Below are 18,075 nucleotides of genomic sequence, written 5' to 3' on the forward strand. Positions count from 1 at the left end.
GGCGGTCAGACCGGCGGCAAGGCGGCGGTCAGACCGGCGGCGTAAGGGCGGTCCGACCGACGGCGGCGACAGGCGCGACGAGCGACTTCGGCGGTTCGACCGATCGATCTACATCGGTCAGACCGACGTTCTTCAGGCGGTCAGACCGGTGCATCTACTTCGGTCAGACCGCGATCCATCGATTTGAGGGTAACTTTTATTTCCGCTAAAAGTTTTGGTTTTGAGGTATATCAACCATTCACCCCCTCTCTGGTTGGCTTAGTTCTTATGATTCGATCCTACAATTAGTGGTTTGCATGTGTTCAGATAAAAAAAATTCGGCCCTAGCCACGCCCCCTCTTCTTTCCCCTCATCCCCAACAGCACCGCCTCTTCCCATTGATCTGGGCTCGCTCCATCAATAGCAGGGATCTAATTCGGTAGCATGGCTCGATCCAGTTCTTCTTGTCCCCCTGTGGTGAAGATTGCCAGGGGAAAGATTAAAGGTCCCAAAAACTGCACGATTGGGGAAGTCAACATTGACTACAATGGTGAGTATAACTTCTCGCTCCTGACAGTGTTCATTGTATGATGTGCAGATACCAGGTCTTCAGCTAACTCTGAGAAGTTGAGCACATGCATGTCCTAGCTGCTAAAGTGGAATCAGTACACGCCTATTTATTATTTTTTTAATGATGTAATTATGTCTAAAAAACTTGAAGATCTAAATCTGAAATAGTAAGTTTGGACTAAAAAAGATCAACAAGTTCTAAAACGGGGTGTTTAAAGCCACTTATGTATTTGCAATTTTTTTAGTATGCAGATTTCATTTAAGGTCACTGTAAAAAGAACATGTCCTACAAACATAGAAAGATTTTAAGCAATAAATATTATAGTTGTACAACAGAAAAATGTGTTGATGGCTCAAATTCATTAATGATAAACAATTACCCCTCCGTCAATACGAATGTGAAAAATGTTAGAATGACTTACATTGTAAAATTGTGAAACGGAGGAAGTACATGCACAATTGAATTTCATATATCATGTTATACTCATTTCAAAATGCATATGACAACAAATGGGTTTCAAACTAGCAGCAAAATGGTTTATAAGTGGATTGAGATAGTATTTCATTACTTTTGCACACAAACATATAAAATTCAAAAATTAAGTTTCCAAATAAATTCCATGAGTATTTGATTAATTCGATAGTTGCCAAAAAAAATTAGTTGTGACAAGTTAGCTGCTAAAAAGTTATAGCTGTGACAAGTTGTGATAAGAAAAATCTAGAATTATATGCAAGTTGGCTGCTTCAGAAGTCATTGTATTACATGATGTAGATAAGTCAGAAATTTACACATTCTTTTTTCTTGGTATTGGTGTTGAACCATACCAATATTGTCGAATTTGGCTCCTTGAGTACATTCATCTGCACTGGAATTCCTTATCAACCATTAGTCACTAAGTGTTCTTCCTTGTCATACTATTGCCTCAAGTAAACAATCTACGGAAATTTGTGTTTAACTAGTCGGGTGCCCGTGCGTTGCTACGGATCTTGAATAAGTAATATGATATGGTGTAACTTGAAAATATATAAACGTGTCTGCATTACTGTAAGTAAGCTAGAAGGCAATATTATATTTGAATAGAAAAAAGTTACTCCGACGTCTCCCAGGATGTCGATCAACAATTACAAGATATAAATTCCAAAAGAACAAATATGCCATGGATGTAGACTCATAGGTCCTCTTTGGGACCAATTATAGCAACGGACAGCTTATGATTACTCTAATATCTGATTATCCCCAAACAACAAAATTATTCATAAATATCTGGCCAACCAAACAAGTCATCACTTTTTTTTTTTTTGGGGGGGGGGGGGTCTAGTCATTATGCACTCATGCCGTATATTCAAATATAGCAGGTACATATTTGGACAACTGCATATAATCCATAATCAAGATAATCAAAAGCTTTCATAAAGGTGGCCATATGCATAGCATTATCAATAGTTATGACATGCCGGATTTGTGCAGCCATGCCATCACCTCCACTTGATCCTCACCACGTTGCCAGACCTGCACGCGCCAACAACAGAAGTAAGAATGTCTTCATCGAGAATGTCATCACCTGCTGCTTCAGTTGCTTGAATGTTGCTTCTGAATCTGAAAATTAGCAGCAAATTCAAAAGCTTTCAGTTTTAGAAAGTGGCACCATGGCACTCAAGTTCTTGGTTCCTTTATCACAAAATTGGCAAATTATCTACCACCATCTGTACCTTCATATGCATCCACCAAGATGTTATATGAAGCTCTGTCACAATCACCCCTCACCAAATGCTGCATCAAGGAGAGATCCCTCAAGCGCCTTGCAGCAATCCTGTATGGCTGTGGTGCATTGATATATACAATGTATATTACTCCAAACTTAAAGAAAAGTAAAAAATTCCATCCAGATGTCGGTAGGAACGTAGGCTCGTGTAGCCATGGATTTATGATGACCACCATTTATCTTCCATGAGGACATCATAAGCATACACTTCGGTCTCGTGGCTAGCCTGTTGCATTCTTCAAACACTTCTTCAGTCTTCTCATACTGACTTTCCCTTGCAAAATGCATTCACCAGGGCAGTCTAAGTGCAGCTGGTAGGATTGCACCCTACTCCATCTCATTTAAGATTACTATCAACAACATCGGTTGCTCTGCATGTGAAATAATTAATCATAATTAAGAAAAACATGTCTAAATGTCTTGAACTATTGAGGCCATTAAAGTTATTTTTGAGGCACCCATCTCTATTTCATCCTTTATCAGATCAAATAAACCAAATATGGTACAGCTTAAGATATAAACCTATATTATATTATATTATATGAATAACTAACCTGATCTTGTCAGCGATGTTGGTCTAGAGGCCCCAAAATTGCTATCCATTGGAACCCTGTAATGCACAAGTTCAAAATTTTCAGTGCAGTCCAGTACAAACCATAAGGCGAAATCGAGGACCACACTTCTAGTGCATTCCAATTTCATACAGATGACAGACTCTAGTCATCAAAATATATTGTTTTTTCAATATATGTTGGAGTACAGAAGTCAAGAGAAACACATGGCGAAAAGCATATGCTGAAAGGGTTACAAATCATGCATTCCTATCTACCGAAAGATGCAATTGAAAGCAAGAACAGACAAGAACCTCTCAACTCATTCAGTTCTAGCTTATAACCAAAACTTTAGAGAAGGATCATTGTTTGCTGAAAAATAATTGGTTGCACCAAAAGAGCTTATCTTCCTGCAATTTGCAGCACAATAGCATAATAAAATATTTTTTTACTTTATTCTACTTGGTGAAATAATAGCAGTGCCCTGAATATTTCGTTAGGGCTATAACACCTCAAGATTACAGCTTTATATATTGCAGTGAGTTCTGCCGAACAAATGCCCTGCAAGAGGCTTAATCCATACTACTTGAAATACTTTTCCCTGTTTTCAGTGGCAAAAGAACTTTTCCTCTATTTGGGTATTGGTAAATCTGAAGATATATCTTGGTGACTGACAGACTGGCAGTCATTCCAGAAACTTGGCTTGGCTTTAATAAGAGCTCAGGTTAGGTAATTCAGAATATCCAACAGGAGAAATACAGGATTGATAAGATCTAAAATGTAAGCACAGTACAGTAATACAGGGTAAATTCAAACAAACTTAAGAGCACCGAAATACCCCGATCAGATCGAACAATTTCTACTAAGCTTACATAAAACAAAACAAAAGAAAAAAAATCCCAACCTTTGGAATCATTGTCAGGAATTCGAAGAATAATTCACAACTTTTTCTGTCTAATTTAAGTAAACAAGAAACCTTTGGAATTTCAGCACATATATAATGATTGAAACTTGTTCTTGATGATGCAAATTCAGTTATGGAGAAACTGAAAAATGTTAAGAACATAAAGAATAACCATATTTAACCAACAAGTGACAGGAATTTGTTTGACCATTGAGAAGACACACCTTGCAAACAAGATATATATCGCTGCACAATTAAGCCTCCAAATGAACGTGCAATTAATTGAGGTGGCAAGGAGATCTCCTTCCAGGTGAAATCAGCAATATGACAGCCTATCTGTATGAATCACCAAATGCAGGCATCTGTTTTTTTTTTGTTGTCAAGTTCTTCGTCAGAATTAAACCGGGTTAAACTTGACTTCCCATTAAATTTCGAGTACTGAAGAACTCATCTGAACTTTTCAGTAACCTGCTATTCATTGTGGCTGAAAAGAAACGCAACTACATTTTCAAGCATGAGGCTCTCCCAATAGCATGAGGAGTTGTTTTTCTGTTAGCTGTGATGTAGGGGTGATATCAGGTCAGCACGGTCTGCACAAACTTATCGGTAGCATGCTGTGCTCGATTCAGGTTTGATTTGGGCTCTCTTGTCGTTTTCACATAGGTATTCTTAATTAGTTGTAGATGTCATCAAGCTAAAAAAAATTCGTGTGCATGGCCTATGGAAAGAAGCTCAAAATCTTTAATGAAAAATGATTAAGTAGCAGTTTTCCGAAATCTGAACCTCAAAATGATTTTTTTTTGTTGGATTGCTGACTCATGTTTCAGGGTCGGATTGCTTCTTGGTTGAAAACTTGAAATAGCATGTACAAGAAACCAACATAACAGTGGGAAAGCTTATCAAGATGGAGTTAACGAGGCAGTAAAGCGACATGGCAAGAGATTGGAATGGATTGGAAGAAGAAGAAGAGGAGGAGGAGGAGATGGGAGAATTTACCATGAAACAGGTCTTGCCGATCTAGCAATCGCCGAGCAGGCTGACCTTGAGGCTGCGTCCTTGACATCCGGCGCCTTGCGGTCGGCGGCGGCGCCACCGTCGTCCCTGGGGAGCAGGGACAGAACGGCCCCGTTGGCTATGCGCTGCGGTGGCGTCGAGGAAACTGGGGTGGGGGTATGGGGAGTGGGAGCGGCGACGGCGGCGAGGAGGCGGGGAATCGCCGTGATGGGATGGACCACGAAGGAGAGGGAGAAGGCGGCGGCGTCGCGTGGCAGTTGGAGTGTTGGACGGAGGCGGTGGCGTCGAGGAAAGTGGCGCCGTGGGTTGGGGGGTGTGGGGCGACGGACGGAGGAGGCATGGATTCCGCTGCAGGCGGGGCAGGGCGGTCGCCGGTGGCAGGGCGCGATGGCGACGGTCGTCGGCGGCAGGGCGATGCGCGACGGAGTGTGGGCGGAGTGGGCGGCAGACGCGGAGAAAAAGGAGTGGGGGAGGCGCCGCTCGATAAGGGCAACCACAATGTGCTTAAAAAGCAGGTAATAAACAATAAATGCACTCGTCCAACCAGGTAATAGCCATTGTGGGGGCAGATAACAGCAAGAATCAGGCAGTAGTGTTACTGCCGGCAAGAGACAAATAAAATATAGCATGTGTACAGTGATTTTAGAGAGTTGCACTAAAATAATAGAGTAGCAGTTAGCCGTTACATTTGTAGCAATTGTAACTTGTTGCAACAACGCTACAACCTCATCCCTCTACAAATACAAACACAACTCAGTCATTTTCTGTATTTCATCAAATAAGATGGATCCTCCCAACAGAGGTTTTATGCACATGCTTAGCTAGGGCTCCCAAAGCCAAACTTCTGGAAATGGTAGCCAAAACTCCACTTCTCCACAGTTCCCCTCAATATTCTCCCAATCCCAGTTTTCTCAATCCTCAACACCCACTTTTCAGAACTTCCATCCTTTTGGGGCTCCAAACAACTATCAACCATATGGCAATTCTACTCCAAGCTTCCACGGTTTTCAGCAGCAAGCACATTGGTTACACTCTACACCAGTGAGTTTTCAAGGTTTTCGTCCTCCGGAAAATTGGGTGTACTCACCTAATCAAATTACTGGGTCTGCTTCTTCCCACGGATCAGAATCAGCCTCTCAGTGCCCTGCAAGATATGAAGAGAACAATGTGGTTGATATCGAAGAGTCAAGTGACAACAGTCAAGAGGCAGGGAGGAGAGGAACACGAGTCAACTGGACTGAAGAGGAAAACATAAGACTCCTTAGCTCTTGGCTGAATAATTCAGTGGATCCTATAAATGGTAATGATAAGAAGGCAGAATACTATTGGAAGGCTGTAGCTGTAGAGTTTAATAGCAATACATCTAGAAGTAACCGCAAAAGGACAGTTGTGCAATGCAAGACACATTGGGGTGGTGTTAAGAAGGAAATTGGAAAATTTTGTGGAGCTTATTCTCGAGCTAGAAGCACCTTCAGTAGTGGATATTCTGATGATATGATCATGGAGAAAGCTCATATTATGTTTAAGTCAGAAAACAATGAAAAACCTTTCACATTGGAGTATATGTGGAGAGAACTGAAAGATCAACCAAAATGGCGAAGGGTCTTAGAAGAAGATAGTAAGAATAAGAGGACTAAGATCTCTGAATCAGGTGCATACACATCATCGTCCAACCAAGACACGGAGGAGGAGAACAGACGCAAAAAGGAGAACAGACGCAAAAAGAAGCGCCCTGAGGGACAGAAAAAAGCCAAAGCCAAGTTAAAAGGGAGAGGTAAAAATGTCGCACCTTCTCCTTTGGGAGACCAGCCATGTCAAGACTTTGTTCTTTACAATGAAGCTATAAAAGTGAAAGCAGAAGCGATGCTGAAATCTGCAGAAGCAACATCGAAATCAGCTGAAGCAAAGAAGGAATACACAAGAATGGAGAAGTATCAGACATACTTAAAATTGTTGGACAAAGACACTTCAAATTTTAGTGATGCAAAACTGAAGAGGCATGAAGCTGTCCTCGAAAAGCTAGCTACAGAACTTGCTGAAGAATAAATGATCACCAAGTGATGTTGTATCCCTGTTACTTAGTGTGCCACTATGTGGTCTATGATCAATTTGCTGCTAGGATTTAGACTTAGCAATTATTAGACTTGTGAACTCAGTGTTAAGTTTGTAGGCTAAGTAAATGTTGGATTGTAAACTTAGTGAATGATGGTTGTATCTTTGTACCTGTAGAAGATGTTATGTACTGATAATATGTAGCCCACAGTCTTAATTGAACTTATTTGAAGTTGTTGGCCCATAATTTCTTAGCACTTGATTTAACAGCAGCCTACAAAATACATATGTAGCAGCAATAATTAGCACAATTATTTATAATCTTGCTGTTGTGATAGTTTAAAATAGTTGTAAAGCAAGACATTGATGTTTATAAAACTGTTGTTTCAATATATAAAAAGCAAGACATGGATGTTTATAAAACTATTGTTTAAATATATAAAAAGCAAGACATGGCTACTAAGAATCTAGCTGTTGGAATACATCCAAACAGCAAGGCATGCCTGCTGTGAATCTAGCTGTTGGAATACATCCAAACAACAAGTCATGACATAGTTGTATGGAATATAGCTGTTGGAAACTAGCTGTTGGAACAAAAGCAACACTGAGATGTTAGCACATATCCATTCAGTTGTATCTTCTATGAAACAGGGTATGCAGTTCAGCAAGATATATACCATTGCCTTTAATTCAGTTCATTCTCAACAAAGCCACCTAGTTCCCACAAAGATGTCTAGTGATTCACAAGTCCATTCTAGTCATTCTGATGAGTCCATCACTAGTGAGAATTTGGAAGATATGATGTGGGAAGAAATTAATGATCCTACTGAAGCTCAGCTAGAAGCCCGGCTTGAAGCTCAACTTGAGATGAAATTGATGGCACGCCTAGCTGGGAACTCTAATCAGCGTGGAGGCTACACACGCAGGTACATCAGTAGAGATCATGAAGACGATCACAACAGGTTATTTGCTAAATATTTTTCAGACAATCCTTTGTACACCGATGATCAATTCCGTAGGAGATTTCGCATGAGGAGGCATCTTTTTTTGCACATTGTACAAGCTCTTGGCGAGTGGTCTCCATATTTTTGTCTTAGGACAGATGCATTTGGAAAGGTGGGTCTTTCACCATTTCAAAAATGCACTGCTGCCATGCGAATGTTGGCATATGGTACTCCAGCTGATCTTATGGATGAGACTTTTGGGGTAGCTGAAAGCACAGCAATGGAGTGTATGATCAATTTTGTTCAAGGTGTGAGGCACATATTTGGTAAACAATATTTACGTAGGCCTACCGAAGAGGATATTCAACGCTTACTTCAGTTTGGAGAGGCACATGGATTTCCTGGCATGTTGGGTAGTGTTGATTGCATGCATTGGGAATGGCAAAATTGTCCGGTTGCATGGAAGGGACAATTCACACGTGGTGATTATGGGGTACCCACTATCATGCTTGAAGCGGTTGCCTCAAAAGACTTATGGATTTGGCATGCTTTTTTTGGTGCCGCTGGTTCAAATAATGATATTAATGTGTTAGACCAATCCCCATTATTTACTGATGTCCTACAAGGAAGAGCACCTCCTGTTCAATATACTCTCAATGAGTCAGATTACAACATGGGATACTATCTAGCTGATGGTATCTATCCAGAGTGGGCAACATTTGCCAAATCAATCATCAGACCACAGAGCGCTAAGCATAAATTGTATGCACAACATCAGGAATCAGCTAGAAAAGATGTGGAAAGAGCCTTTGGGGTTCTACAGAAACGTTGGGCCATAATACGTCACCCGGCAAGAGTTTGGGAAAGAGAAGAGCTAGCAGATATAATGTATAGTTGTATTATTTTGCCCAACATGATAGTTGAGGATGAGAAAGGTTCCTATGACATACCGGATGACAAAACATATGAACAAGGTCAATTCTCTGCTCAGATAACAGGACTTGACCACGGACCAATATATGGATTTGCAGAGGTACTAGAGAAAAACAGGGCTATTCGTGATCGATCTACACATCGGCGTCTCAAGGAAGATTTGATAGAGCACATCTGGCAGAAATTTGGAGGTCAACCACAACAAGATTAGAGTGTATTAACTTACTATCAACCTTGTACTTTACTATTTTCATATCAACCTTGTACTGTAATATTTTCATGTCAACAGATTTGGCTCAATTACTTGTTTTTGCAATATACTTGTATTACTTTGCAATCTACCAGATTTGTCTCAAAGCACTTATCTTAATATGTCACATATTGAACCAGAACAAACAAGAAACAAATAATCACACATGAACAGTGAGGCATAAAATACATGCAAGTGGGTGAAAGGGGGCTTACCAAATGGTCTACTTTGCAATCTACACCGATCTTTCAGATCCGATGCACATAGCCTCCGGATGAGGACTAGAAGCCGAAGCCGACGCCTCCCATGACCTATTCAGCCTCCACAACGATGGCGGAAATTTGGGGGGAAGAACCCGTCGATGCGCCTGAGGGGTGGGGTGGGGGTGGTAGGGGAGGGGAGGGGGTAGTGGCGGCGATTAGGACGACATCAAGTCGGAGTCGGCCGGAATCGATGGCGGCTTTGATGGAAGGATTTTGGATCGGGATCGGAAGAGAGTTGGATGGAGAGGCGCTCCGGGATAGGGAGCTGCTCCTCCGCCGGCCTAGGCTGCTGGGCATTGAGGCCTCGGAGGCCGGCCTGATGCGGCGGCCGACTGCTCCGGATCAAGCGATGCAAGCAGCGGCGACGATGGAGTCTCTTTCTCTTTTTTTTTTGGATAAGGCAGCGATGGAGTCGAGACTGGGGATCGCATCGGCCGCGGGAGGAACTGAGAAAGTCACGGGAGGTTGGGGGTAGCGATTTGTTTTATTCCGTGGGCCCCATCTTAATTCCTTCTCTCTATTCTCATACATTGTGATGGCTAATTTAACTACTACTCACTGACAAATGGTCCCACACTAATACCCACTTCCATATTACACATTGCTGTTGCCCTAAGAATGCAGAGAGAAGGAGAGAGAAGCGCGTCTGCCTAATCTGAACCGATGGATTTGACGATTGAATGGTTCACATTCCGCGTGTCTGCTAGAGTTGGAGTCATCGCCACCACTACACTCTTTTTAAGTAGTAGAGATAATTACTTTTTGAGGTCATATATAGCAACAATAGCCGTGGTAATATGAAGCGTTGAATTGTCTGTCATATCCTAAACTAAAAAGGCGAGTGGGAGGGATACCATGTTTACATTTGCTAGAGTATGATATTTATGAATGTGATTACAGGTTGGATCTGTATACTAGACTGCACACATGCTTTTGTGCTACTTATGATATGTTTCAGATTTTTGTTGATGTACAATTTTCAATTTTTTTTTACATTTTCTCTTGGTGTCAACATATATTTATGATATGATAATCTTCAGATTTAAAGAGGCAGAGAATGATTGCAATAAGCATAATCACATTGGAAAGCATAAGAAAGCAATGGATGATATATTTTGACCGTCATTCTTTTCTTTTTTATATTAACTGTTGTATCGATGGACACAAAAAACTGAAAAGTAATATGTTTAATTTGTTGTCAGCATTAATAAAAAAAAATCAAAAGCTCTGTAAGCTGTATTTTGAGATCAATATTTATCCTATACTATCTCACACTGTTATGTGGATATTCCTTTTACCTCTTTGGCACATGTGACGGTGCAAGTAATCAGAGTCGCGCAACGCGCATGTGGCTAGTGAGTGTGATGTACGTGTGTTGTGGTGTGTATGTGTATATTTTTTTATATAATCATAACTAAACCAAAACATAGCGGTGGCTTGGGTTTTAGGGACTTCAGATTGTTCAATCAGGCACTCCTTGCACGTCAGGCTTGGAGGCTCATCGATAATCCAGATTCACTGTGTGGAAGAATTCTCAAAGCGAAGTATTATCCATGTGGTAGTCTCACTGACACTAGCTTTACGGGCAATGCTTCGCCAGGCTAGAAAGCAATCGAGTACGGCCTGGAACTCCTAAAGAAGGGGATTATCTGGAGAGTGGGAAATGGGGGTTCTATCCGGTTGTGGCGGGATCCCTGGATTCCCAGGAACATGTCTCGCCGGCCAATCACAATGAAAAGGAACAATAGATTAAAGTGGGTTTCTGACATCCTGAAACCGGATGGTTCTTGGGACGAGAACTTGGTTTCTGCAATCTTCCTCCCGGTGGATGTTGAAGAAATTGTAAAGATCAAGATATCCTCCCGCCAAGAGGAGGATTTTGTTGTTTGGTTTCCTGATCGGCTTGGTCGTTTTTCGGTAAGAAGTGCTTATCAGTTGGCAATGCAAATTGCTCGACAGGATGAATGCTCGTGCTCCTCGGACTACGCCATCAAGAAAGGGTGGAACCTGATCTGGTCCTGTAATGTGCCCCAAAAAGTGAAAATCTTTGGTTGGAGAGCAGCCACAAATAGCTTACCAACTATGGAAAACAAGAAGAAGAGGAATTTTGGAATTGTTGGACGTGTGCAGTATTTGTGGCCATGAACAGGAAGATGTGGGTCATGCGTTATACAGATGCCCTCATGCTAGGAGTATGTGGCAGTCGATGGTGAAGGAAAAGCATATCTCAAGCCTATTTTCAGCTGGCTGGGCAGGGCCAGACTGGATTTTAAACATGCTTCAGTTGGTACCGGACGATGAACAGGCCCTTGTGCTGATGATGCTTTAGCGCATCTGGTACATCCGCAACGAATTAACTCACGGAAAGCCGGCCCCTCCTCTAGAGGCCTCGACTCATTTTATCCTGAGTTATGTTCATTCCCTAGTGGAAATCAAGCAGCATCCTTTTGCAAATCTTATGAAAGGGAAGCATGTTGTAAACCTGAAGGAATGGGGAGCAGAGTTAAGGCTAACAGCATGTTTGGTTCTTAACTAACATTGCCATAACTCACTTTAGTCAATGTTAGGCAAGTGTGGCTTGCCACACTTTTTGTGGCCTACAAATTGTAAGCCACACTTGTAGTAAAGTTAGGCAAAAGATTGAGTCTATGACATATAGGGTAAGATAGTAAGAAAGTGTGGCTTGCCATAACTAAGGTAATGAACCAAACACAAGGCTAAGGAGGTGTGGCAGCCTAAAGTGTGAAGTGTGGTGTGGCAAGTTGAAGCATTGAACCAAACAGCCCCTAAATGTTCAACTAACCCACCCAGATGGTCAAGGCCAAAACCGGGATGGATGAAGCTTAATATTGATGGGTCGTATGGCCCTCAAGATGGGAGAGGAGGTACTGGTGCTGTCTTGAGAGAGAGTTTCGGAAGAGTAATCTTCTCCACGTGTGGTTTCATTGGCAGATGCAATGGGGCCCTGGAATCAGAGCTGATTGCTTGCAGAGATGGCCTCAACCTGGCGTTGCAGTGGACCCTGCTTCCGATTGCCGTTGAATCTGATTGTCTGGAAATTATTCAGCTGTTGAATTCAAAGGAGAAGCTGCTGTCAGCCGAAGGATTTATAGTCAGGGAGATTCGCTTTCTCATGACTGGAACAAAGGAAGTGTCTTTTGCCAAAGTGCATAGGAACCAAAATAGAGTTAGTCACTTTTTAGCAAATAAAGGCCGTTGTGAATCCATGATGGAATTCTGGCCAGACGATAATTGTAATATGATCTCGCACCTTGTGTGCGAGGACTCGTTTATTCGAGTAAATCCCTTGTTCCCCGCAAAAATAAATTAATAATGGTTGCAGTGTGAAAGGGCATGTAGCCTAGTGATTGCACTGACCTGAGTATCGAATTTCGAATTGGGTTATTTGAGGGCTAAGTTAAGTTCTCTGTCCGATGGGCTAAGTTCCTAATAATTTTAAAAAGGCTCCATATATCCGGTTAGATGTAGAGGACGAGTAAAAATACCCTCCTCTAAAAAAATAAATAAAATTAATAAAAAATAGAAAATTAATAAAATTAATATTCAGTCAGCGACCAGAGCAATCTACCAACACCAGATAAAAATGACTAAATTTGATTTTCATGGAAAACAGTTTTTACCCTCCTCTAAAAAATATATAAAAAAAGAAAATTAATAAAAAAATTCAGTCAGCGACCAGAGCAATCTACCAACACCAGATAAAAATAAAAATGACTAAATTTGATTTTTATGGAAAACAGTACTATCCACACTTGTTTACTGACAATGATAAGATCAGTTCACAAAATATATTTTCTAACAGAACATGTAAAATCCCTTGCATTATTACTATTGTCTAATTTTGTTCGACAAATCGAAATTAATGCTGTATAATATCCTTAATCTGCTCCTGACACAATCATAATTTAAAGGGATTCGATGAGTTCAGGCAGAGATGGGGTGGAAGGCGACGACGGAGTGCTTGGCGATGTGGAGGCTGAACTGCCCGCCTTTCTCGCTCACGTCCAGCTTCTCCACGCCCGGCGGCGGCACCATCTCGAAGCTCCTCACCAGCTTCCCGACGATGAGCGCCAGGATGGGCAGCGCCAGGATGATCCCCGGGCAGCTGCGGCGGCCCACGCCGAAGGGCAGGAACCTGAAGTCCACCTTCCCGGCGACGGTGGCGTCCACGCCGCTCTCCTTCTCCAAGAACCGCTCAGGCCGGAACTCCTCGGGGTTCTCCCACAGCGCCGGGTTGTTGGCCAGCCACCACGCGTTCACCACCACCTTGGATCCCTTGGGGATGGTGTACCCGCCGAGCTTGGCCTCCTCCAGGTTCATGTGCGGCACCAGCAGCGGGATCGGGGAGTGCAGCCGCAGCGTCTCCTTGATCACGGCCTGCAGGTAAGTCAGCTTGTGGATGCTGGACTCGGTGATGGGCTCGTCGTCGCCGAGCACGTCGTTGATCTCGGCGCGGACCTTGCTCTGCACCGCCGGGTGGTTGACGACCTCGGCCAGCGCCCACTCGATGGACCAGAGCGTCGTCTCGATGGCGGCCACGTTGATGTTCTCCACGATGTAGATCACGTTCTCCGCCGTCAGCTCGCCGTTCTTCTCCGCCTCAAGGATATGGTCGATCGCGCACCGGAGCTTGTTCCTGTCTCCCGGAGTGTCCATCACCTTCCTGCATTTCATATCAAGATTTTTGTTGATTAGACACGAACAAATTTACCTTGCAATCCTCATTTTTTCCATGACAAGAATGGATAGGGAATGCAGTAAAGTAAGAAAAATGGAATGTACCTTCTCTTCTCGACGTAGTTGTTGTTGAAGAAGGCGAGCCTCCTGCTCTGGAGGTCACGGCACTTGTTGAGGTAGCCCCGCAAGAAGGGACGGAGGATGGGGATGAAGTCGCCGTAGTTGTACTCGAAGCTCTGCGCGAGGCGGCTGCGCTCGGAGTTGAACCTGGTGGCCTCGATGAACATGGGGTCGTCCACCGACTCGAACCGCGCGTCGAACATCATCCGGTACATGATGTTGTACAGCATGAGCTGCAGCCTGCGTCGCACCACGAAGCCGGTGCCCTGCGCCACCGCGTCGCCGCGCACGTCGTCCACGACGGCGTCCATCTCGGCCTCCCACATGGCCTTGTACTGCTGCACGACGCGCGCCGTGAAGAACGGCAGCGTCATGACGCGGCGCATGCGTCGCCAGTGGTCGCCGTACTCGGTGAACACCATGTCGGCGCCGTTGGCGGTGAAGATGTCGAAGACGACGTTGCGCGGGCGGGAGCCGAACTCCACGCCCTGCGTGTGCAGCACCTCCGTCGCCAGCTTCGGGTCCGACACCACCACCAGGTTGCGCACGCCCAGCCGCAGACGGAACACGGGCCCGTACCGCGCCGACATCGCCGCGAGGAACCTGTGGTTCAGGTCGTTCCCGACGTGCAGCCAGTTGCCGAACACCGGCACGGCCGCCGGCCCCGGCGGCGCCTTCCCGTCGCCCCCGTTCCCGCCCTTCGCGCCCACCGCAATGCCGGCAAACACAGCCACCGGCAGCAGCAAGGTGAGAGCAGGATGCTGCGCCTGCAAGAACGACTTGACGAACAAATGCACCGCCAACGACGCCCCGGTGGCGATGGCCACCCTCACCACGGAGGCTGCCATGCTCTGCGTTGTGTTCGTGCGCTCCGCTTGACTGGGACCGATGTCGTTTGTGTTTTGGTACAAGTTTAGTTGGAAATCTGTTTGCTTGGGTACGGTGTGGTGTGGCACGTCGATATATATAGCCCGTGTGTCCGTGAGTCGTGACATCGTGTGGTGTACTGCTGTGCTTGGGTTGGTTGGCGTCATGGCGTGTGGGAATTGGGAAACGGCAAGGCAGCTGCGCTGCTGCGCACGAGCGGAGGCGGCAAAAGGTGGATGGTTTTGGGCGGAAATCTATGTGCCGCTAAGGCCAGAAAACTGGGTAGGCGACCGTGCGAGTGGAGTGGAGTAGCGGAAGTGGCCAAGGCGTGGTCAAACTGTCCGAGCTGACCTACCACAGCGAGTCTGAAATCTGAACCTTCCCTTCGCTGTAGGTACGATATGGATATGGAATTCTGGAGTTCTGGAGTTCAGGACACGACGCTTGGCACAATGCCATACATGCTAGGGTGTGTTTCGTTCACACTAAAATTAAAAGTTTGGTTAAAATTGAAACGATGTGATAGAAAAATTAAAAGTTTGTGTGTAGGAAAGTTTTGATGTGATGGAAAAGTTAAAAGTTTAAAGAAAAAGTTTGGAGCTAAACTCGACATAGATCCTCTACTCCATCCAGCTTTTCTTGATTTCGAACAGAGATTAAACAGGTGTGAACCAAAAACTCGTTAGGATATAGTACAAGTGAGAAATTGACGTTGACTACCATGGAGAGGACTGGAATTTTTGGCGGCGTCAACAACTGACTTTCCCAAAAGCAGAGCTCACCTACAACGTGGAATATTTGAATTTGCCGAAAACGTTTCCAATGGACTGATGGACAAATCGTATTTCTTCATTTTTTTCCTTACCTCACTCATAATCACGTAAATTTCTTCACTTTTTGAAGAAAATCCAAGAAAAACGGTGGACTACTAGAACAATAGAACAATAAGTATTAAGAACAAGTAGGAATTTAAAATTTACTCCCTTCCACTATTATATATGACGTTGGCTAGCTAAATATGATACTAACCAACGTCAAATATTAAAGGAGAGAGATATACTCCCTCCATCCCAAAATGTTTGACGCCGTTGATTTTTTTAAAAATGTTTGACCGTTTGTCTTATTCAAAAAATTTAAGTAATTATTAATTCTTTTCCTATCGTTTGATTTATTGTTAAATATACTTTTATGGATAGATATAGTTTTACACAGCTCACAAAAGTTTTTGAATAAGACGAACGGTCAAACATGTTTAAAAAAATCAACGGCGTTAAACATTTAGAAAAGGAGGGAGTAGTATCTAAGATCAAACAAGTTAGCCCATTTGTCATGAGGACAACGTGGTGTCCTTACGTTCCATGCCCATAAAACCCACCACAGGTATCCTTGCCAAAAAAGAAAAAAGAAAGAAAGAAGAGAAAATCCAAGAAATGCTATTGACAAGCATCCAAATCCTAGAAATGCCATCGACAAGTGTGAGTTCCAAGAAATACGATCGTACAAACGACTTTGTCCCAAAAATGCTATCGCCGTTAGGGTTCTGTCCATTTTGCGCCGTTAAGTTCTATAGGATGAACAGTGTTTTTAATGTCACAAAATGGACGGAACCCTAACGGTGATGGTATTTTTAGGATAAAATCGTTTGTATGATGACATTTCTTGGAACTCACACTTGTTGATAGCATTTCTGGGACTTGGACGCTTGTCAATGGCATTTCTTGGATTATCTTAAAAAAGAAAGTTTGCCTACATGGCTTTTGGTAGGAAAAAAAACTTTTAAATCTTACAAAATTCTAGACCATTGGATCGCTTTAAGATTCATGTAACGTATTCAAACCCTATTGTTTTCTCCTTTCCTTCCTCGGTCCCGCCCGTCGCCTCCTGCACCACTACTGCCCCACATCGCCGTCTAGCCGAACGGGGTCCACGGCGCCATCAAGCCACCTCCCCCCCCCCCCTCTCTTCCCTAAGGCGACGACGGTAGCAAGTGCCCCCCACCATCTTCTTCGTGTCCTGTGACTCCCCTCCACCACCACCGGTCGCCACCGCCTAACCACAAGCTCTGTTTGGCCCTCGCAACCAACGTCGGCCCGCTGCCATCTCCTCCAACACCTTGGCTCCAACACTGGAGTCCTATCCATGTTCGCCTTCCACGGCCATCCCTCCAAGCCCGACGATCTCCTTCCTCTTCCCTCTGCCCTACCCCTATCCTACCCGGGACCCTAAACCCTAACTCATCGGGCCATCGTCGGTCAGCAGAGCTGGAGGAAATGGCATCGCTGGAGATAGGGCAGATAGAAATAAGGTCGCCAGAGTGTGAATCACGAAGCAAATTTTATGATTAGAAATTTGCAAGATTTTGGCCCTGATTTCCTATCAACAACTATTTAGCCATTCAAAAAAAAAACTGCACAAATATCCTTGAAAGAAAAACTCCACAAATACACTTTACTACAATTTTCCGTTGCTCCTCATAAATGTTTCAGGACATAAAATTATTGTATCACACGAACAAATTAACAAATTTGAATTATTATTTGATATGCCATGGCACATAATACCAGTTCGGTGTGCAACTAATGATTATATCCTAGAATATGCTTCCTAGATATCTAAAGTAATGAAAGAAAGAATCATTCTTGACAGCATATTGGACCACGTAATCCGAAAAACAATGGCCATCGCCCCATCGGATGAATGTTTGGATAAAAGATGGCCATCCGATCATAGAACATCCATGCAGTAAAAGAAAATACATGCACTAGGCACTTCCCTCCTGTGTCTTCTAGCGTCTCCCCTTTGACACATCGCAAGCAACAAGAGTCCACCGCATGGAAAATACACTATGGGATATTGATTTGCATGGGAAATGATTACACTATTTGATCTCGTGCTGATTAAATTTGAGAAGTGAAATAAGTAAAACAAACATACATGAATTGGTGTTGTGTAAAAAAACATAAAGATATTGTTGTAGTGGTATGTAATTTATGGGCTACTTCGCAGTAGTAATATTTAGGGGCAAGAAAGCAAAGCCACTATAATTGTAAGAGAAAAATCTTAAGATATTTAACAAAGATGCATCTCTTGGTCGCGCAAATGCACGACTTTGTGTGGCTAATATGTAATGGAAACCTAAAAAATATTGTAGGATGTAAAAATAGACG

The 18,075-nt window shown here is 43.5% G+C and overlaps 2 protein-coding genes, 1 non-coding gene and 1 pseudogene across 3 annotated transcripts; 2 read left to right on the forward strand and 2 right to left on the reverse strand.

Annotated features, from left to right (window-relative positions):
* Window positions 1–1,741: 1,741 nt before the first annotated feature.
* On the reverse strand, window positions 1,742–5,259 carry LOC4329323 (uncharacterized). The gene is made up of 4 exons (XR_010739232.1): window positions 4,764–5,259; window positions 2,867–2,922; window positions 2,260–2,683; window positions 1,742–2,146 (listed from the first exon to the last, which is right to left on the reverse strand). It is a non-coding gene; the product is annotated as an uncharacterized protein (transcript).
* A 233-nt stretch (window positions 5,260–5,492) lies between these two features.
* Window positions 5,493–6,846, forward strand: LOC107280113 (uncharacterized; annotated as a pseudogene).
* Window positions 6,847–7,542: 696 nt separating this feature from the next.
* LOC136355127 (protein ALP1-like) lies at window positions 7,543–9,026 on the forward strand. The gene has a single exon (XM_066307365.1). It carries the CDS (start codon window positions 7,563–7,565, stop codon window positions 8,919–8,921), a length of 1,359 nt encoding a protein of 452 aa, XP_066163462.1. The 5' UTR covers window positions 7,543–7,562; the 3' UTR covers window positions 8,922–9,026.
* A 3,919-nt stretch (window positions 9,027–12,945) lies between these two features.
* On the reverse strand, window positions 12,946–14,974 carry LOC4329324 (cytochrome P450 CYP73A100). Its single transcript, XM_015767961.3, has 2 exons — window positions 14,027–14,974; window positions 12,946–13,907 (listed from the first exon to the last, which is right to left on the reverse strand). Exons 1-2 carry the CDS (start codon window positions 14,887–14,889, stop codon window positions 13,169–13,171), a joined length of 1,602 nt encoding a protein of 533 aa, XP_015623447.1. The 5' UTR covers window positions 14,890–14,974; the 3' UTR covers window positions 12,946–13,168.
* Between the last annotated feature and the right edge of the window lie 3,101 nt (window positions 14,975–18,075).

The sequence above is a fragment of the Oryza sativa genome, chromosome 2 (assembly GCF_034140825.1).
Source record: "Oryza sativa Japonica Group chromosome 2, ASM3414082v1".
NCBI lineage: Eukaryota > Viridiplantae > Streptophyta > Magnoliopsida > Poales > Poaceae > Oryza > Oryza sativa.